The sequence below is a fragment of the Microtus oregoni genome, unplaced genomic scaffold (assembly GCF_018167655.1).
Source record: "Microtus oregoni isolate MIOR12 unplaced genomic scaffold, Mior012 000000F_ref0000247, whole genome shotgun sequence".
Taxonomy (NCBI): Eukaryota; Metazoa; Chordata; class Mammalia; order Rodentia; family Cricetidae; genus Microtus; species Microtus oregoni.
Window position 1 is genome coordinate 63,298,178 of NW_024543059.1, and position 21,633 is coordinate 63,319,810.

At 43.0% G+C, this 21,633-nt stretch overlaps 1 protein-coding gene across 2 annotated transcripts in view; it reads right to left on the reverse strand.

The window, feature by feature from the left end:
* Positions 1-882: 882 nt before the first annotated feature.
* Positions 883-21,633, reverse strand: part of Kyat3 (kynurenine aminotransferase 3) — a 33,426-nt gene continuing 12,675 nt past the window's right edge. For both annotated transcript variants that reach the window (XM_041650231.1, XM_041650240.1), the window contains 11 exons: positions 21,079-21,223; positions 20,677-20,826; positions 18,214-18,300; positions 17,668-17,793; positions 17,450-17,570; positions 14,525-14,601; positions 12,967-13,056; positions 9,829-10,015; positions 6,399-6,472; positions 5,875-5,961; positions 883-1,139 (listed from right to left, as the gene is read on the reverse strand). In XM_041650231.1, the coding sequence (XP_041506165.1) occupies positions 1,077-1,139; positions 5,875-5,961; positions 6,399-6,472; positions 9,829-10,015; positions 12,967-13,056; positions 14,525-14,601; positions 17,450-17,570; positions 17,668-17,793; positions 18,214-18,300; positions 20,677-20,826; positions 21,079-21,223 (1,207 nt within the window). In that variant the 3' untranslated portion in view covers positions 883-1,076. The remainder of the gene's footprint in view (positions 1,140-5,874; positions 5,962-6,398; positions 6,473-9,828; positions 10,016-12,966; positions 13,057-14,524; positions 14,602-17,449; positions 17,571-17,667; positions 17,794-18,213; positions 18,301-20,676; positions 20,827-21,078; positions 21,224-21,633) is intronic.

Sequence of the window (21,633 nt, forward strand, 5' to 3'; positions counted from 1 at the left end):
GTGAAGTACAGCAGAGCCAATCACATTGTAATCTGTGAAAAAATCGCCAGAAGAGAGGTCAGGTCCTGAGATTATTTATTAGCTCTCAGGGGAAGGGCCTGTTTTTAAAAGGCTCTTAGTTGATGCTGATGTAAGAGGGCTATGGACCATTTTCTGAGAAACACTGGGTTCCAAATTGCAGTACATTTAAAAAGGGACAGAGAGAGGGAAGAAGGGAGACAGAGGAGGGGGAGAGGGGAGAGAGAACTCAGCCATGAAAACAGGACCTGGAGGATGGGAGGTGTTCAGGAAACCGTGAACTAGAGGACAGGTGGTTACAGAGACGACTTTCCGTCTCAAAGGTGAACCGGCCTTGAGTGATGACACTTTCAAGGTGTGGCCAAGGGAGTGGGTGGTGGCTCAGCTGGTGCAGAGGTGAACGGCAGCCGAGGCAACAGGTCAAGGGATGTGAAACCTAGGCTGCCCTTACAGACCTCAAAGCCACCCCAAGGCATGGCAGCGCTTAGAACAGAGAAGCAAAGCCAGGAGCAAAGTTCAGTGTCCTTGGGAGGAAGCTGGAGGCACCCACATAGCTGGCTGGTTCCATAGTTTCACTATGGGGAAGTGAAACTGACCGATACCACGTGTCTGTAGTTTGTTTACTATGCATTCTACAGACTGGGCTAGTAATCCTCAAAGACACGCGTCATATGAAGTATGTGTTATTTTTGCTTGTTTTATTTATTGAGAGAGTCTCATGTAGTCCAGGATGACCTCCAGCCTCTACCTCCCAAGCGCTGGTATTGCGGGCTAATGCTACCACATCAGGTATGGGAAATGTAAATGGGATTTCTGTTTCCATTTGTGAGAAAATACAACATAGAGAAACTGACTCTCACAAAATTACCATGTCAGGTATTTTAATATATTCCAGACGAATAAAATCAGAATTTACTGACTATTGTTAGGAATGGGGTTCATTTTGGAAAGGCGATGGAAATGTTTGTCCTGAGATGTTTTCTTCTTAGTGCCCACAAGGTGGCAGCACTGAGTAGAAAGCCCTTGAAAGAGGCTGGAAACACTCGCACCGGTTCACATCAAGACTTCCGGCTGTTCCACGCCTTGATGATTTTTTCAGCGGCATCCAGTGTGCTGTCTTTCTGGAAATTAATAAAAGAATCGCATTGTTACATATTAATATGAACTCAAGATAGAGCAATATTTAAATATAGAAGATAAAGCCACGTCGTGGTGGTGGTGGCCTTTAATACTAGCACTTGGGAGACAGAGGCAGGGAATCTCTTGAGGCCAGCCTGGTCTACAGAGTGAGTTCTAGGACAGCCAGAGGTACATAGAGAATTGCTATCTCTAAAAAAACAAAACGAAACAAAAACCATAGAAGGCATAAGAAAATATTTAGTTTTAGGTGAAGAAAGAATTTCAAAATAAAAACACAAATGCAAAAAACAAAACAAAACATGAGGGCGGAATGGGAAGATGGCTCAGAGGTTAAAGGCGTGCACTAATTTTATAGAGGACTCATGTGGCGTGGGTGGCACACAAAACTGCCTGAAACTCCAGCTCCAGGGGATAGGATGAATCTCTCTTATCCTACATGAACACACACACACACACACAAATAAAAATACTTAAAAAAACAAAAACTAAAAAACGGAAAGCAGTTATCCCATTAATTATAATTAGAGAAAGAAGTCATGAGTTCAGAGGCGACAATATTGAAAACCAATAGGCAACGCCTCCCCCCATTTCCCTGTCAATCCCTCCGTTCCCCAAGACAACCTGTCATGGCAGTTTTCGTGTTTAGTTCTAATGACTGCCATTAAAATCCAATCATATACTCAGGCTTTATTTCTTTAGCTGTGAACACTGGGTTATTTACTATAGTTGGCTTTCAATAAGAAAAATAAGTCATTCTAATCAATACTCTGAGAAAAACGGCTATGATTATTGAAAACAAATCCTCTTAGCTGTTGAATCGGCAATATGGTTTTTATTACATTTTATTGACTTATGCATATTTTTAGCTGTGAGTGCTCTGTCTGCATATATGCCTGAATACCAGAAAAGGGCAGTGCTAGAAGACAACAGAATTCTCTCTTCTTCATCAACAAGTTTAATACAACTCATGTAGAGCTGGCGAGGTCAGCCAACTGGGAATTAACTCCATGTCCTAACTGAGACCTTTCCTCCATATTGTCTCAATGCAACTTTTGGTGAGACTGACAGACGAATGAGGAAATCACAGCCCAAATAGACTTTCCTTTCCACCCAGGCTCACAGTGTTTACACAACATGACTGCAGACTTGTGTCCTGTTTCTTCCACCGTCAGAACATCTGCAATCTCTACTGTTCTTGGTCCATTGGCTTCACCTATTATTTGAGACACAGATCCTTTCTAGGCATCCTTTCCTTTAACCACCACTTTGATGACACTTGGCAACCATTCCCTGTATGCTGGGTAGTTTGTGAAATCATTTTACAACTCTCTGAATTATTTCCAAGAAGAGAAAAGGGGTAGGGCTGTGTTTACTGGAGTAAAGCGGATGCTTTGTTTTTCAAGACAGAACGTCTCTGTGTAGCCCACTATGTAGATCAGGCTAGCCTTGAACTCAGAGATTTGTCTGCTTCTGTGTCCCCCAACTGAGTTCTGAGATTAAAGGTTGTAGGCTACCACTCCCACATAAAACTGAAGCCTTATGGTGACTTTTTCCTTCAGGCGATTATGTTTGTATTTTCAAACAATGTGTTTATAAAGATGGCCTCTGACTTGTGGTGGCTTGTTGGCTATGTTATGATTTTATGATGACAGATATTCAGTAGCAACCATGATCTGAATTTTGATATTTTGGGGGACTGATAATATATGGTAGGATATTCTCATACTCTTTCCTAGTGCTGGGCTGTATGTAGCAAGGAGCCTCATGATCCGAAAGGTAAATGGCTGCGACGCCAGGCGCCTGCATTGCTAAGATACGCTGTTCAATAATGTGGTTGTGGTAAATGCATTTTTCAACATACAGTATTTTGAACAAGACTTACATTAATATATCTCCATTGTAAGTGGACACTAGGGCTTAGATTTTTTTTTTAGGCCAGCCATTATGATGGTATTTCTTTTTCTTTTATATTTTAGTCAACCAAATATTCACATTATTCTGTTGTAAAAAATACTATTTACTACTGGGTGGTGGCAGCACAAGCCTTTAATCCCAGCACTCAGGAGACAGAGGCAGGTGGATCTCTGTGCATTTAAGTCCAGTCTGGTCTACACACTGAGTTCCAGGACAGCCAAGGTTACACAGAGAAACCCTGACTCAAATAACAAACATGAAAACCAAACAAAACAAAGTATTTATGTTATATTAGGTAGACTTTGGATGAATGGAGTTAGTATAGAGATTGCCTAGGTCTCAGTCACAGTGTTTTGAGTAGCCATAACATGCATGTAGTATGTATGTATGTACGGTATGTGCTTGCTTTGCATGTGTATGGGTGTGCGTGTGTATGTGTGTGTAAACCTATAAAGGCCTGAAACTGACATTGATAATTTCCTTATTACTCTTCATATTTATATATTGAAGCAGGGTCTCTCCCTGAATCCACAGCTCACCAGCTATGGACTAGTGTAGCTGTCAGCTTGGCCTGGGGACACAGCCTCCACCTTAGAATGCTGGGATTACAGGCCACTGCCTTATTTATCTTGCTTTTACGTGGGTTCTGGGGATCAGAACCCTGGTCCTCGTGTTTACTCAGCAAGTGCTTGCTCTACTGAGCTACTTACTCTATAGCCCAGCAATAACATCTTAAGAACAGCAGATCTTGCTATCACAAACAATGCTGCTATGAACATAGTAGAGCATATACTTTTGTTGTATGATAAGGCCTCTCTTGGGTATATTCCCAAGAGTGGTATTGCTGGGTCCAGGGGTAGGTTGATCCCGAATTTCCTGAGAAACCACCACACTGCTTTCCAAAGTGGTTGCACAAGTTTGCATTCCCACCAGCAAGGATGAGTGTACCCCTTTCTCCACAACCTCTCCAGCAAAGGCTATCATTGGTGTTTTTTATTTTAGCCATTCTGACAGGTGTAAGATGGTATCTTAAAGTTGTCTTGATTTGCCTTTCCCTGATCGCTAAGGAAGTTGAGCATGACCTTAAGTGTCTTTTGGCCATTTGAACTTCTTCTGTTGAGAATTCTCTGTTCAGCTCAGTGCCCCATTTTATAATTGGGTTGATTAGCCTTTTACGGTCTAGTTTCTTGAGTTCTTTATATATTTTGGAGATCAGACTTTTGTCAGTTGCGGGGTTGGTGAAGATCTTCTCCCAGTCAGTGGGTTGCCTTTGTGTCTTAGTGACAGTGTCCTTTGCTTTACAGAAGCTTCTCAGTCTCAGGAGGTCCCATTAATTCAATGAGGCCCTTAATGTCTGTGCTGCTGGGGTTATACATAGGAAGTGGTCTCCTGTGCCCATGTGTTGTAGAGTACTTCCCACTTTCTCTTCTATCAGGTTCGTAATAGCCAGAACCTGGAAACAACCTAGATGCCCTTCAATGGAAGAATGGATGAAGAAAGTATGGAATATATACATATTAGAGTACTACTCAGCAGTAAAAAACAAGGACTTCTTGAATTTTGCATGGAAATGGATGGAAATAGAAAACACTATCCTGAGTGAGGTAAGCCAGACCCAAAAAGAGGAACATGGGATGTACTCACTCATATTTGGTTTCTAGCCATAAACAAAGGACATTGAACCTATAATTAGTGATCCTAGAGAAGCTAAATAAGGAGAACCCAAAGAAAAACATATAGGCATCCTCCTGAATATTAACCTTCATCAGGTGATGAAAGGAGACAGAGACAGAGACCCACATTGGAGCACCGGACAGAAATCTCAAGGTCCAAATAAGGAGCAGAAGGAGAGAGAGCACGAGCAAGGAACTCAGGACCGTGAGGGGTGCACCCACACACTGAGACAATGGGGATGTTCTATCGGGAACTCACCAAGGCCAGCTGGCCTGGGTCTGAAAAAGCCTAGGATAAAACCGGACTCGCTGAACATAGCGGACAATGAGGACTACTGAGAACTCAAGTAATTGAAACCAATGGCAATAGGTTTTTGATCCTACTGCACGAACTGGCTTTGTGGGAGCCTAGGCAGTTTGGATGCTCACCTTACTAAACCTGAATGGGGGTGGGTGGTCCTTGGTCTTCCCACAGGGCAGGGAACCCTGATTGCTCTTTGGGCTGACGAGGGAGGGGGACTTGACTGGGGGAGGGGGAGAGAAATGGGAGGCGGTGGCGGGGAACAGACAGAAATCTTTAATAAATAAATAAATTTAAAAAAAAAAAGAACAGCAGATCTTCTAGAGTGGTCTAACGGTGATGAATGCTCTTGGTTAGCCATGGAGACATCTTTCGTTTTCATTTAAGAATTCATTTTTCTTTAAAAAAGCCATGTGTATGTGAATGTGTCTGTGTGAGCATATGCCGCACATGTAAGGATTCCAATGTGCAGATATCCATCTACACAGGCTAGAAGAGGGTGTAGGATTATATTCGTTCCCCTGAAAAAAACTATGACTCAGGGATGGTGGCTCCTAACACTTGTAGGACTGAGACCAGAGGATTGCCACGAGTTAGAGGGCAGCCTGGGCCACAGAGTGAGACCCTGTCTCAAGAAACCACAAATGAATAAGTAAACTGAAAACAACAGTAACAGCAAACAGAGGCAGAATACTGACTTACAGTTAACTTCATGGCACCGAGTCAAATTTAAAAAAACATCACTTTGTATATCATTTTTAGAAACAGGAAAGAAGGTGCTTCATAAGTTGGAATGCAAGATACTTTTGTCAGAATACAGAAACTTACTTTAATGAAGCAAAACCGTACCAGCTTCTCAAACTGTGGCTTAGACAGCGAGTCACAGAAGGCTGAAACAGGGATGGCTGACAGTTTCTGGAAAACAAGGGAGATGATGTAATAGAAAAACCACACCCATTCCAAATGTCACCGAAGAGACCACAGACTCCAGAAATAGACACTGTTTGGTCATTATTTTTTAAAAAGAAAAATATTTTTATAATCCCTCAAAAAGCCCTAAGTGGACTGTTTGGATGAAGGCTGCAATCAGGGCAGTACATTTGCTTCTCACTGGGGAATCAGAGGCAGGCGGATCTCCCAGAGTTAAGGCTAGCCTGCTCCACACAGCAAGGTCCAGACATGCTGAGCCTACATAGTGAGACTCTGTCTCAAAAATCGAAGCTCAGGTAAACCAAGATTCTAAAATAAAGAAAAGGAGGAGAAACAAAGCTAGAATTGTCACTCAAAGCACACGCACAAGCTCCTTGATAAGCTTGCTACATCGCAGCCGTGCAAGGGTCAGTGAATGTTACCTTGTTTTTTGTCATCCACTTCACAAACTTGTAGTCATAAGGCTCATCACCCTTCATGTCAGAGAGGTCAGCATCTGCAACCACAGGGAAAGGTGAGCGGAGGAAGGATTTAGTCTGCGACAAGGGCTTCGCTGAAGCCCGTCACCATTCAGATTTTCTCCTGACTCACACAGGTTTCACCCAGAACTGTCTAGAGGTCATTGACTCGCTGCGCTGGCATCTACATGACACGCTGAGAATGATTGACATACTGAGGCGGCACTCACACATAGTGGACCATGCATGTCCATGTAGCTTCCAGCCCCGGAAGAGCAGGGCATGGGAAGCCATGGAGAGCACTGCTTCTCCAGAAAGAAGATGGCATGATGCCAGGCTTTGCCATCTCTCAGTGAGGATACGGCAGCACCAATGTCACACGGCTCTCTTGAGAAGGTGCTAGTAACACAGTTCTGAATACAAGACCTGCCATACCATATGTTTTCAATAACCATTAGTCTTCCATTGTCCTGCATTGCAAGGTATTATGGTAATTACATTTTGCCTTTATTCTTTCTCTTTATAACTTTTGAGATAGCATCTCCCATGGTAGTCCAGGCTGTATGGGACTATGTATCACAGGTTGACCTTGAACACGTAACAACTGTCCTGCCTTAACTTCTTGAATGCTGGGATTACTGACGTGTATCACCATGCCTGGCTATTTTCATTTTCCTTTTAAATTATTTATTTTGATTTTAATTGCGTATATGCATATGGGAGTGTACATGGGTTTTGTATGTGTATGTGTGGTACCCAAGAAGGCAAGAAGAGGGAGTGTGAGCCCTGGAGCTGGGGTTTTAGGCTGTTGTGAGCTGCCTAACTCGGGTGTCAGGAACTGAACTCTGATCTGCAAGAACAATATGTGCTCTTATCCACTGAGCCATCTCTCCTTTCCAAGCCTCCCAGCTACCTTTATTCTGATGCAACCACTAAATGAAATTTTAATTTTTATGTCTAGAAATGGGGGAGAACTAAATTCTAGTATAGGAAACAATCCACAAACAGTAAATGAAAGTTTGTTTGTGAGGAGAGGTTGAGATGTTAATATTTCCCCCATAGGTAGCATGTCATAAAGAGTGGATATCAGAAAAGGCTTTCCATCCAAATTCTCTGGCTCCTACCTAACCACACTGTATCCAGAACTTAGACTCGAACAGGATGTGGGCATAGGATGCACCGGCTCAGGCAATGTGGAAAGGGCGCTTAGGGCAACCCTGAGATAAATCCTTCCTTGTAGTCTGTTGTCTTGGGGAAGCTGATCCAGTGGAGAACCTCAAGGGTCATTTCCCAGGTGTCCTCCACCTATTTTCTCAATAAATGAACTTGGGTGGAAAACCTTGAAGATTTGAAATTGAAAGAGTAGCTGGTGGGAAGAAACTGGATGTGGGTCAGACGAGAGCCACAGGGCGCCCCAGTCTAAACAAGTTTCCTGGGGTTCAGAAGGCTCTTCACCAAGATAAGGGTGTGTTCTGGGACAGGCACTCCGTAAAAACCCATGAAAGCCTTCCCTGCAGCCCAAGGTGGGGCCAGTAGTTGTGACCACTTCCTGGAAAGGACTTCAAGCGTCAACTACAAGAAAGTCTAGCATCTCAGTTCTCTGAAACCTGGTATAATGAAAAAAAATTACTAATGTCTAATGCTTGTGTATAGCAAAATGATTCCTACATGAATCCAGAGCTAAGGAGAGTCCCCACTTTCTCATAATGAACCTATGTTCATGCTGCCACCCCCCAAAAAAACTAACATACATTCATTTTTCACATAAAATTGAATTTTCCTTTATTTCCTCTAGGTTTCTAAAATTTAGCATAAATGAGAAACTTCAGTTTCAAATTCAGTGGCATATAATGTTATTACAATCTAAAATATTGAAAACCATATTAGAGTGATCATAATCAATAATGAGTATCAAAGACTTATTATTAATAATATTTTTAAGTATTAAAAAAATATAAGTTTTGTGTAAAAACTGTCGGAACATGGCCAAAGGAATGACGCATGGTGAACGGTGCCTCGGGGAACTCTGAGAGTGGCTCCAGGAAAAAAGGCAGAGGGCCTTTTACCTCAGGTACATTTGTCCCTGGATTACTCTTGGATGTGGCGGCTTCACGCCTCCCGTGACAAACATTTACATTCAATCTATAAGGTATGTTTATTCTTGTTGGATGTCAGAACATAGCTAAAGAATCCAATCTGGGGAAAGGATATGCTGAGTGCTATCCTCCGTGTGCCCTGAATCTGGATAGGGTCCTCTGCCTTGCTTGCTTTCCCAGAGACAATCTACAGCCTGTGTCAGGCAACCGTGTTAAGACTGGTCTGTCCTGAGATAGTTCTGGGAGAGGGCTGTTAATATTCAGGATGTTAATATTATTTAGTTTGTGCTCACTGGTGTTGGTTTACATATTTTTCTGATCATGTTTTTCTGAACCCAAACAACCTTCCTTGGATCATGGTTTTCTTTGTTACATTTATGTAAGAAAGTACACTAAATGAAGCAAAGCTGTCTGTAGTGTTTGACTGTAATCCTACCCATTCATTCTTTAAGGTCCTCAAATCCCAGATCTTGTAAACGGATCTGCGGATCTGCATAGGTTGGCGCCAAGGCCAACAAGATTCCTATATACTTATTCATTATTATACTTCCAGCTTGAAGATTTGTGGGTGACAGGTCAGGATCATGCCATCAGCATCAGTTGAAGGCAAGTCTAGTGACCTGAAGTCAAGGTGCAGAGCCCACATGGTGGAAGGAGAGAAGTGATTTCCAACGCTGTCCTCTGCCCTCCACACATGAGCCTTGGCTGGTGCCCATACCCCATGTAAAAGGAGTCAATATTGCCATGTGTTGGAAGCATAACTGTGGATATTCCATATGCACGACTCTGGGAAGTTACTTCAGGCTTTGTAAAACTTCCTGCCTGCAAGGGTGGCACTAGCAATGCTTTCTAGAAGATGGTATTTGAGAGCCTGGCATATAGTAGAGTCTCAACAGATGTCAGTCACTCCCCTTGTTCTTAGTGTTCACCTCTGCAAACAGCAGGTATTCCCCGAGGCTTCACAGCATCTACCAAACAGCATTTAGAAAAGTTAGAAAAATGTTCGTGAACTATTTCAAGTGTACCGTTTCACACTCAGAATTTCCAGGTACACCCTGGAACACAGTGAGAACAGTTCTGTAAGAGAACACTTTGGAACAACATCAACCTGATAGCAATTTACAAGGAGTGAAAGTTCAAGTAAAAGTTCTGAAGGGAAAGTGAGCTGTTGAAAGTGTTGAAATCATCCCTCCTAGAGATAAAATGCGTTCTGGCTTGGGCACCTTTCCCTCATATGTCTCTGCTTTCCTTTCAAACATACGTGTCTGTAGATGTGAAATAGCAAAGGCTTCACAAACCTAAGGAAGACACGTCGGCAATGATGAAGTAACCCCCGTCAGGGATGATGGGTTTCAGGCCAACGCTGTTAAGTAAACGGACCATCCGATCTCTTTTTACTTCTAATTCCTTTGGCAGAGAATTAAAGTAACACACTGGGTCATCCATGCGCTTGATATCAGTCCAAAGGGCCTGGGCCAAGGCTGCCTGCATGTTAAGATATAAAGGGGAGGGGAGAGCATGGTAATGTCAGTTATGGCTCAATTTACTGGAAGAATAAATAAAGGTCATCCAATTAAGATTTGTGGCAAGGAAGTCACTCAGGAAGTTACAGCCAGATTCCTGTGAACTATCCAGCTCCCTGGGTTGATGGAGGAAGTTTTATGTAAATGTTTAAATCTAATATGACAAACAAAGGAAGACATAGAAATCCAAACCAAAAAAGAGGTGTCACATAAATATGGTGTCCTTGGTAACAAAAGACATGAACTGTTTTCTACTGGGGTGAGCCGTCATCCAGTTTGTTAAATCTCAGACTAAAGAATGTCCAGAGAGGTGACGGGGAGTCAGTGTTTTCCGTTACCTAGGACAGCACAGGAGGAAATTAAAGCTGGCCTGCTGTGTAGACAAGCCAATACAAGTTCCTTGTTCCTCAGAGGAAATGCTAAAATCATCCTGACCACAGCAAGGCGATGTACGTGAAATGGGGGCTAGAAACAAGTATGTAGACTGTGTGGGCAACTTCTCCAGCGGTGGTGACTCAAGAAGAGAACAGAGAAGTGGGACCAAGAAAAACCAATAATATAGAGCAAAGAACTTAATGTTTGTGTTCCTCCTACTCCATATGGTGAGTTCTTGGTCTCCAAGGAATGAGCATTAGCAAGTATGGCCTTTGAGGGTGATTAGGCCAGAAGACTAGAGGCCTCAGGAATGGTACTAGCACCACTTCCATGGGAGAACACACTGGAAAGGGGACACAAATGAGGTAGCAGGTCCTTATCTGGCAGTGATCCGTCAGATCCATGAGAAACAAATCCCTCTTCTTTATAAGCTACAAAGTCTCTAGTATTCTGTTACAATGACTTTCCCAGACTAAGCCAGTAAGGATCAAGCAGGTGCCTGAGAAACATGTCAGGGCAGGACGATAAAAACAAGTCATAATCACAGGAGGAATTCAGCACAAAGATCTACCAAGCAGACGGCTAGAGGGTTGGCAGGCAAAGTGAGCCATTTCAGTAAGAGCTGGGGACAGAACAGTTCACAACATAGGTGTGGCTCCGGCTTCCGTAAAACCTCCAATTAGTGCGTACTGAAGGGTGGGTAGAGAGGTGAGGTGGAAAGGGCAGAAGAAAATCTGTTCTGTGTGAGAGAACTGTAGCAAAAGACAGAACATGATGAGGTGGGAAGGGGGCAAGAGGGAAGTCTGTGGCAGGAGAATTTCGCAGTAAGACAGAATCAGCAATTCTTCAACACTAGGAAAACAGCATCCAAACGCAGCTGTCTGTGGATTTTTCTGAAATAGCGACTAAGATGCCCCAGGAAACGTTCTAGGATCTCAGCTGTACCTCTATGAGCAATCTGTCCATTGACGATAGAAGTCATTGCCCTGGGAAATCCAGAGCACAGAGACACAAACGGCTGTGCTAAGTGTATCTGGATTTTTCTTGTTCAAGCCTGGTTATGTCGTCCAGTAGCAAACACCACTGACTTAATCTTCCAGCTATGTCCAGAGTCCCATCTCTCCTCATCAATTCTGCCGTTCTCACCTTGGTTTAATGCACTAATATTTCTCTCGTGGAACTCTTCCCTTACCTTCTCCCTCAAAGAAGCTCCAGCCTCCATTTGATAACTTACGATCAAAACTGCCACGGCGTCCCATGTCCCTCAGTCCTAACAGTGACATACATGGGCCAACTTGATGTGACTCCCAGCTACCGCTCAAGATCTGAGATTCTCTTACTCTTCCTCCTTGGTGACCTCATCCCAGCAGCTATGTTTATGATATGACAGTTATATTGTCTACTTCACCCTCCCTGTTCTCTCAGGCCACAGGGCTCTTCTCTGTGTAAACCAGATGCTGTCTTCTCCACAAGAATTACCCAATATGACATCATACACTCCCCAACCTGGATCATTACATCTTCCTTCTTCCCCACCTTCTCCTTGTATCTATCAAAACCTGACATAATATATTTTAAAAGCGTCTCTGTTATTTATGTCCCTCTACTGGATGTTAAGCTCCCTGAGTGCAGTTGTTTTTTGTTTGTAAAATCTCTAATCTTCAGTAAATCTTCAATGAATAAATGGCTTTATTTTGAGGTGATAAAAATGAACTTATAATAAAACAGAGTTTTGGAACGAGCCTTTTTTCATAAGGTTATTTTAGAGAATCACTGAAAACAATGGGATTGTTTCCTACTGGGTAGACAACTTTGAACGAAAAACCACCAAACAAGTTCAACGGGCTCAGTAGTTTTGTTCTCTTGTGCCTCAACTGCCTTCTAGAACTAGAACACTGTTTCAGTATCTGGGGTATTCAGAGGAGAATGATAAATAGATCTGTTTCTATAAACGTATACAAAATAGCAACCGTTTAACAAAGATATGCATTAAGGGCCAGGAATGGTGGCACTTGACTGTAATCCCACAGTTTGGGAGGTTAAGACATGTGCTCAAGAAAAAGACTCACTTGGGAGAAAGAGTCTACCATCTATTAGGCCTTTACATACTGATGTGGGATTTATGCTATGAATATGTTTTATTACCATTGGTTAATAAAGAAGCTGCTTTGGCCTGTGGCAGGGCAGAATATAGGTAGGCGGGAAAATTAACTGAGTGCAGGGAGAAAGAAGGAAGAGACAGGCAGACGCCATGTAGCTTCCCAAATACTCTTTGTTCTCTGCCCGCTCCCACCTCCCATGGGGTCTTCCTATACTGTCCAGCTATGCTTTAAAGTCTCTGTGTGGCCTGGACCAGCCTTGAACTCAAGACTCTCCTGGCTGAGCCTCAGTCATGCTAATATGACAGGCATGCACCACCACACCCAGTGAACTTTATCCATTGACTATCTGTCTGCCCCAGAATTCCCAAACTGCGTTAGAAGGACTTGCTCATGAGGAAGCTGTTTAATTCCTGCATGCACAAAGGCCAACATGTACCTGTAGAGGAGTTGCACAAGTGTACACAGTGTTTTGTTGAACAGTCTGTAGATGCTTTATCAGGTGATGAGGGCCAATGCTCCAGCCAAGCTGGCAAAAGAGAAAAGCAGATTTCAAAAACCAATCTAAGGATATATATCATATCTAAGAGAGCAGTTACTGCAAATGACAAACACAGGTAGTTCAGAAATGTCCCCAGGAGAAAAGCGGGGCAACACTTGTTTTCGTGAAGTTCCTAGGTCTGTCTTCATCACTCACCCTGCCTCCTGAAGCTAACAAAACCTGTGATCACTGTGAGCCCTTCTCTCTGCTGAGGTGCTACTTCTGGGGCTCACGAGGAATAAAAGCCAGAAGTTATACTTGCTCTAAGTACAGGCACAAGTAATTCTGTACAATGGCTCAGAAGACTCCTCCACAACTAATGCACACTGGTTTCTACCCATTCCTCTGGTCTGCTAGCCCTCCCTGTCTAGCGTCGGTAAGGCTGAAAGAGAACTGAATTTTAACTGGGACATTATTCGTTGTTAAATAATACAGGAGATACTGAGACGGTATCTCCTGTAGCCCAGGCTAGCCTTGAACTCATAAGTTAGCCAGAGAGAATTTGGGTTCCTGATTTTCTTGCTTCTACTCCCTGTGGCTCAGGATTATAGATCCTGATGAATGCGTTGCCGTGATCAACCGGACAGTGGTTGGTGCAGGGACTCTGAAGGCAGGCTACCTGCCCTGGATTGTCTTTATTAGCAGTGTAATCTCAGGCAGGTAGTAAAAATTACCGTGACTTAGTTTTATAGTCTGTAAAACAGGGATGAAAACCTTGCCCACTTTATACTGTGCTGTTAAGAATGAAAAGAATTAGCATTGCTGAAAACACTTACTGTTTGGGTCACAGTTAAAGCTGGAGGATTAGCCAGTGTTATCTTTCTCATTTCATATGTGAATATTTTTGTAAAGAAAAAAGTATCATAAGTTGATCATTCATAGCATTTAAAATTGCTTTATTTTTTTTTCTTTTAAGGAAATTACTCGGTCTCAAAGGATGAAAGATGGGGCAGTGATATAGTTCAGAGGGTAAGGATTTGCTTGCTTCCTAGCCCCAGGACCCAAGTTCAGTCTCTGGGATTCACATGGTGGAAGAAGAAAACTGACTCCTACATATTACCTTCTGCCCTACACACACACACACACACACACACACACACACACACACTCACACACCACAGCACACATCGCCCAGTCCCCAAATAAATACTTGTAATTAAAAACAAATAGGATGAAGCTTGCATGAGAACCAAACAAATCAATAAAAATGGAAAAGATCACTAAGTATAAAACTCCACATATATTATTCATGCATTTAAAATGCAAAATATTGTACAAAAATTAAATTATGAGCTTCATTATTATTGTTATTAATTAATTGATTTATTATTTCCAAGACAGGGGCTCTCTGTGTAACAGCCTCCTATGGGGATTGAACCCAGGGCCTTTCACTTGCAAAGCATGGGCTCTACTCCTGAGCTACACCCCCAGCCCAGCAGTACCCTCCTTCTCTTACCTTCCAACCTGTCACACTGAAAGTCTTGCCAGCACTCCCTATTGTTACCGTTCTCTCCCACATACCTGGAAAAGTGGCTTAAAGAGGAAAAGAAAAATAAGTCGATAACTGGCTACCAATTACTTTCTTTTTCCAGTTACTTTTCATTTAGTATAACCTAAAGACACAATGCAGACAACACGAACTCAGTGAGAATAGATATTAAATAGTATCAGTGTAGTTATTTCCATCTTCTTTAGAAAATGCAAGTATAGTCCACCACTGCACGAGCATCGCTACCTTCAATTTCAGAACAATTTTTCCAACCACAGGCGAGTCGCCAAGACATTCTTGACTGATCTCTGCCAATGTCATTCACTCACACTTGTCCATCAAGTCTTTCTTAGAAACTAAGAGTGGCAAAGGAAACAAAGAAGAGGAGCCTGTGGCTTCTGCCTCTGAAGGGCTTGAGGCCTTGTGGAGGAAATGACACCCAGATGGCATCAGAGACAATGTGCTGGCGGCTGGAGTAGGGGCAGGCAGGGGCATTAGGCAATGGTGGAAGGGAGAGGAGACCTCCTGGTCCAGGGAGGATTTGGTTAAAGTTTGGAACACCACATCAGCTTAGGCAGGCAGAAAAGGGGAGGGCAGACATTCTGTGCTACAATATGAAATGTAATCACTTTTTTTAAAAAATAATCTAAGCAATTTGTCAATGACTAATTTTTTTTTAACCAAGCAAAAGTGGATGCCCCTCTCTTTTTAAGGGGTCAGCTAATTAGCTGCATAGGTTATAAGAAAAAATTTTCAAATATCAGTCATTTAGTGTATGAATGAGGTGGGGATAGAGAGGAACATTCTTTGTGATGGTTGAAATGGCAGTTTTGTCAGTGGGAGCTATTTGACCAAGAATAAGAGGAAATTCTGTCATTTTCTTTCCTTCTCTTCTTCCTCTTCTTGTAATAGGATATGCCTTGAGGGCCATCAAAATGACTTTGTGGGCAGCAGCACTTGCTGGGAGAGCCTGAGAGCCTGGAATTCAGGGAAAGGTGGGAGGAGAGACTGTACTCCACAGAGTGGCCTGTGGCTTCAACATACACGCTATCATGTGTGAGTGCCCAATCAATAAGGTTTTGAAGTCTTGTGATCTTCAGCAAATCACGCCAGTTATACTATTCCCTGGTGCTTATCATTTATAAGGAAACAGTACATTTGGAAATCCTCTACATTCTTTTAGGATGAATATTGCCAAACTGAGCTATTATGCAGACTTTGATTTAAAAAATTACACCATTTATATTTTAAGATTTCAAAGATTGGGGCTAGAGAGATGGCTCAGAGGTTAAGAGCACTGGCTGCTCTTTCAGAGGTTCTGAGTTCAAATCCCAAGAGCTAGGCAGGACTTTTGTGGCAGAGAGACCACCGGTAAGAAAGAGGAGGAAAAGCCAAGAGACAGAAAATAATCAAGAGAGGAGGAGAGGTAACAGCTACAAGTCACGTGGCAGTACAAAGATGAATATAAATGGGTTAATTTAAATTATAAGAGCTAGTTAGATCCAAGCCTAAGCTATCGGCCGAACTTTCGTAATTAATAATAAGTCTGTGAGTTCTGACTTGGGAGCAGGCAGGAGGGACAGGAAAGACTTGTTACGTTCTAATCCCCTCAAGCCCCAAGCCCTTTGCTTTCTCCTTCCGTCTCTGTGGCCAATTATAATGCGCCACCATAACAATGATGGTACACAGAACTTCTGTTCACAAGCAGGTGTACAACTTTATCGCTTCCATGTTTCCTATTCATCTTACTCAGCAACGACATCTGATCGTCTAATATTCTAATTTGCTTTCTAATTTTCCATGATTCATGTCATGGGCGAAAGCAAATTCGGGGAGGAACGGGTTTGTTTGGCTTACACTTTGCTGTCACAGCACATCATTGAAGAAGCCAGCGCTGGGACTCATTAACAGCTCAGGAAGCACAGCAAAAACCATGAAGGAATGCTGAACCATGGGCTCACGCTCACTTGCTTTCCTTACAATGCCTAGGACTACTAGCCTAAGGATGGCACTGCCCACAGTGGAGCGCACCTTCTTATATCATCAAGACATTTTTCACGGAGGTAGCCAAATGACTGTGTGATTCAGAAATTCTTCAATTGGGATTTCCTCTCTTGACTCTGGTTTGTGTCATGCTGAGTCACTTCTGCCATGTGTGGAAAATGAGAATTGAGAAGAGACCAACACAAACAATAATCTCATCCTTCTGGAAATTAGAAGAAAAATGCATAGATTCTGTTTAACGATATAGGGAAAAACAAAATAAAAGTGAAGGAAGCTAATGCTGGAGGTGAGGGAGACTGAGAAGGGAACAAAGACCTGAGGGAATCATGGACACCAGAGGGAGAGTGTTTCTAGGCAACGGAAAGACTGCAAGACCCAAAGGTTACCTGCACAGCTTACAGTTCTACAGCTGAGAGCTTGGGCCAGCCCAGTTGATACAGCAGTATTTGGGTGAGGTAGCCCAGTAGCAATTGCAAAATCCCACTGGGAACAGAAGAGCAATAGCTTGCCATTCTTTAATTCCCTGCTGTTATTTGGGCAACTCATTCAGGACAATCACAAACCGCTTCATGAAAAGCTCTGTCCCCAGTGTCTTATATACTGAGGAACAGCAGGATTCTTGTTAAGGAGCCAAAGATAGGCAAAAGACCTACTCTGCTCACGTCCCAGCTTTACAGTGTGATCTCAAGTCCCTTCCCCCATTGGGACATCCGTTCACTAAGCTGAGCTTTAATCTCTCAAGCACGCTCCATCTAAATGCCCCTCGTAAGTGCGCGCGTAGATACCCATCGCAGAGACTATTTCAAAGCTGGCCTGGGGTCCTCTCGGATCCTTTGTTCCGCATGTGTCCAGACCCACTCAGACTGGAGACTCCGTCCGAATCAGTACCTATTTTTATATGCTTATGTCCCGTATAGACAAGCCACTCATAAACCTCATCACTGATGCACAGGACGTCATGCTTGATGCAGAGGTCAGCAATGACTTGCAGCTCCTCTCTGGTATACACCTACACATATTAAAGGAAAGGGCAAAGCCAGTTATACTACACGTAAGGAAACAGGGACTCCCAGCCTGTGTAAGCAAAGAGGCTCAGGCTCGCTTACCTTGCCAATGGGGTTATGTGGAGTATTTAATATAATGGCTTTCGTCTTAGAACTAAATTTACTTTCCAGTTCTTGAGGATTGAATGTCCAATCAGAACTAGACCACTTCGTCCCATCTGTAGGTTTCTAAGCATGAAGAATAAAGATGTGATTTGAACGAATTAATTCATGTTTACTGTCTTACAAACAACCTAGTAAAGAAAGAAGAAGATTAAAGGCAGACCCGACAAAGGTAACTGAATACATGACTAATGAAGAACACAGGCACACATAATTAGGCTCTAATTCAACCTCGAGGACCCAGAGGCCCTGAGTCTTATGTACACACCTGTTTAAAGAAACAATGAACGCTGTCAACTAACAGCTGTTCTTCCTTCCCAGAAGCCAGCTGTATCTATGGGCCAGGTGTGACACCGTAAGGCTGACAGAGGAGTCAGTGAGTCACCTTGGCTCCTGGGTTCATTATTTTCAAAAGACTTAGCTATATCGTCAATGACAAAGTAATTTAAAACATTCTTCGGGCCAGCGGATGGTCTGGGGACTTACAGATCTCAGGGGAATAAACACAGGCGTTGCTCCGGCCATTCTCACCATGGGCTCATAACAGTCATAAAAAGGCACCATTATGATCACCTGAGATAAAAGAAACAAGAACACAGGGTATCAGCCAGCAATTCACCTCCGGAACGTGGTGCCTCTATGTCAGAGGCGCTGTGCCAAGTGACAAAATACAGCAACGAAAAAGACAGGCTCGGTCTTCATGGAGCGAACGTCTGAGTGCAAAAGACCCTGGATATAAAGGCATCCTTGGAGTCAGAGATGGAGTGCTTGGTCTCTTGGGAGATCTACAGAGAGGCTTACAGTGGGGACATTCAAAATTGCCAATTATTATAGATGCACACCCAGATTTATCTGGTGCCTGGACTGCTCATCATATTTTCAAAAGTATGTTCTGAGCAAAACCAGTAAGGGTATTTTTTTTTCTCTTGTATTTCAAGTTAGAAAACAAAATGCAGGAGGAACTTGATATACCAGACAGTGATAGGAGCAGGATTTCAGGAAATGACATTGTGCTCGTTTCTAGAGTGGAGTGCTAATTGGAGACAGTATGTTGAGAGTGAACAATTGAGTCAGGGGTCAGAGTGGATGCTATTGTTCTTGTGTGATGCCCACAGCCCCTCCGCCCCAGGTATGTGATGTCTGGCACCTTTTCCTCTCAGCCCTTGGATCAGATTTCTCACCTCTCAAACTCCCCTCCAACCTCCCTTGCTGCAGCTTCAGATGGAGGGACTGATCTTGTCTGCTGCCATCACACCCCAGCCTGCAGACTCAATCTAGAAGTTCTGCCTTTCTTTTTTTTCTGTGGTGGTTTGACTGAGAAGGGCTCCGCAGGCTCATGTTTGCCCGCTTGGGCCCTAGTTTATGGAACTGTTTGGAAAGGATTAGGAGGTGTGCCCTGTTGCAGGAGGTATATTAGTGGTGTTTCAAAAGCCCACTCCAGCTGGGTGGGGGTGGTGCACACCTTTAATCTCAGGCAGAGGCAGCGGATGTAGGGAGGCAGAGACAGGGGGATCTCTGTGAGTTTGAGGCCAGCCTGGTCTACAGAGAGAGTTCCAGGACAGACTCCAAAAAGCTACAGAGAAACCCTGTTTCAAAAAACAAACAAACAGACAGACAGACAGACAGACAGACAGATAGAAAGCCCACTGCATTCCACTCGGCCCTCCCTCTGGCTCATGGCTGTTGTTTCAACATGAAGTCTCTCACCACTGCTCCAGCATCATGACTGTCTGCCTGCCTGCTGTCATGCTCTCTGCCATGATGGCTATGGTCTCTTCTCACCCTTGAATCTAAGCAGACTCCCAATTATGTTCTCTTCTGTAAACTGTCTTGGTTATGATATTTTGTCACAGAAATAGAAAAGTAACTAAGACCATCTCCTTCCTTCCACTGAAATAAGATCTTTTCTAGCCCTGACTGACCTCCAACCCCTGGCTTAACCTCCCGTGTTCTGGGATGGCAGGCATGTGCCACCACACTTGCCTAGCTTTTATACCATTTTTTTTACACTTATTTGTTTACTTGTTGTGTACATGCTCTTGTGTGCACCATGGGCCACATGCGGGAGCCAGAGAACAGCTTTTGGTTATCTTATTCTATCATGTGGATTCTGGAGATCAAATTATGCTTGGCAGAAAACGGCTTTATCATATGAGCCCCCTTGCCAGTCCAGGGAGCCACTTCTCCAGCTCATGCTTTTATATATTTTTTTAAACCTAACCCAATTTCATGAAAATGTCATATAATTTTAATTTTTGCTCTTACATTAATGTTGAGAGTTCCCTAAATTTAAGAATTATTTTTTTACCTTTTGCATGTATAAATAACAGTGCTATATTTGTGTCTATAGTTCTCCTTTTTTAAAAGGCCAGTTGAATAAATTCACATGATTGCTACCTCTAGATGGAAGAATATAAGCTTGTTTACAAACACACACAGTCTAAGGTTTTTATTGAATCTGTGTATGTGTCTCTGTGTGTGGAGGTGGGTGTGCATGCCAACCACATATGAAGTTAGGTCAGCTTGGGCTAGTCTCAAAAACAGTAAAGCAAACTAGCCAATTAACTAAGAACTTTACAAAGCGAACAAATATCGCAGACATAATAACACATGAAAAGAAAAACAAAGCAAAACTCAAGAGCCTGTACCATCTTATTCCCACTTCTATCCAATAAAGAGCCGTGAGAATGAACTGAGGTGCAGATTACAGAAAAAGGCTGAACTCTGGGCGACAGACACCAGGACGGCTTAAATCTTCTGGACACTGGGAAGATGCAGTATCATTATGTGTGCTATAGTTATATGGTAATTATCCCAGTCTACATTCAAGGCTGGCTTGAATGTACCACCACTAGACCTCAAAACCGATTGAGAGAAAGGAACAAAATGAGGAGAAGGTTCCAACGTGGGACAGAAGCACTGGGTGTTAGGACAGTGTTCATTACTCACCTCGTCTCCCGGGTCAACCAATCCTTGGATGGCATTAAAGAGAGATCCATATCCTCCCACTGTCACGAGGATTTCTTTATTTGGGTCAATTTGATTTTGATAAATTTTTTCATATAAGCAGGACAGAGCTTTCACAAGTGGTGGATGACCCTGTTGTATTAAAGATAAAGACAAAACAATTTCAGAATAACAGTCAATGCAGGGCCAAAACAGGACTGTGAAAGGCTGGAAGTTGGGGGATTCATCCCAAGAGGTAAGGACAAGGGGCTTCTGAGTTTCCAGATTGGGACAGTTGATCCTTTAAGGAGGAGTGGTATACACACACACACACACACACACACACACACACACACCCCAGCTTGACGTATCAGTGTATGCCCCACATGGTCCCAATAGACTCACAAAGCCCCTTGTGTACTGATTCAGGTTATCAGTTAATGCAGCCTTTGATAATTCTTCCTTTACATATGAAGGAGGGGATATATCTGGAAGGCCTTGTCCAAGATTCACAACAGCAGGATCTGCAGCCAACTTAGTAAATTCAACCCTGATTAAAAAAGGAAATAACTAAAATTAGGAAATTATAGAGTTAGCTTAATTATCATATGTGATCAGGCAGTGGTAACCCATGCCTTTAGTTCTAGCACTTGGGAGGTAGAGGCAGTTGGAGCTCTGAGTTCAAGGCCAGCCTTGCCTACAGAGTGAGTTCCAGGACAGCCAGGGCTACAAAAAGAAATACTGTTTTGAAAAACAAACAGAAAATATCATATGTTCTCATTATAAAACCAAAAAAATAGGACTTTGTCTTAGAGATGAAACACAATGGGTTCCCAACAAAAACGTTACCACCCACAGAATGAATTTATCTAGCAAATGATGGTTGAAAAAATGACCCTATATTCCTTAGAGACCTCAATTTAACAACATTCATATTTGAGTCATATTTGTATGTAGGTA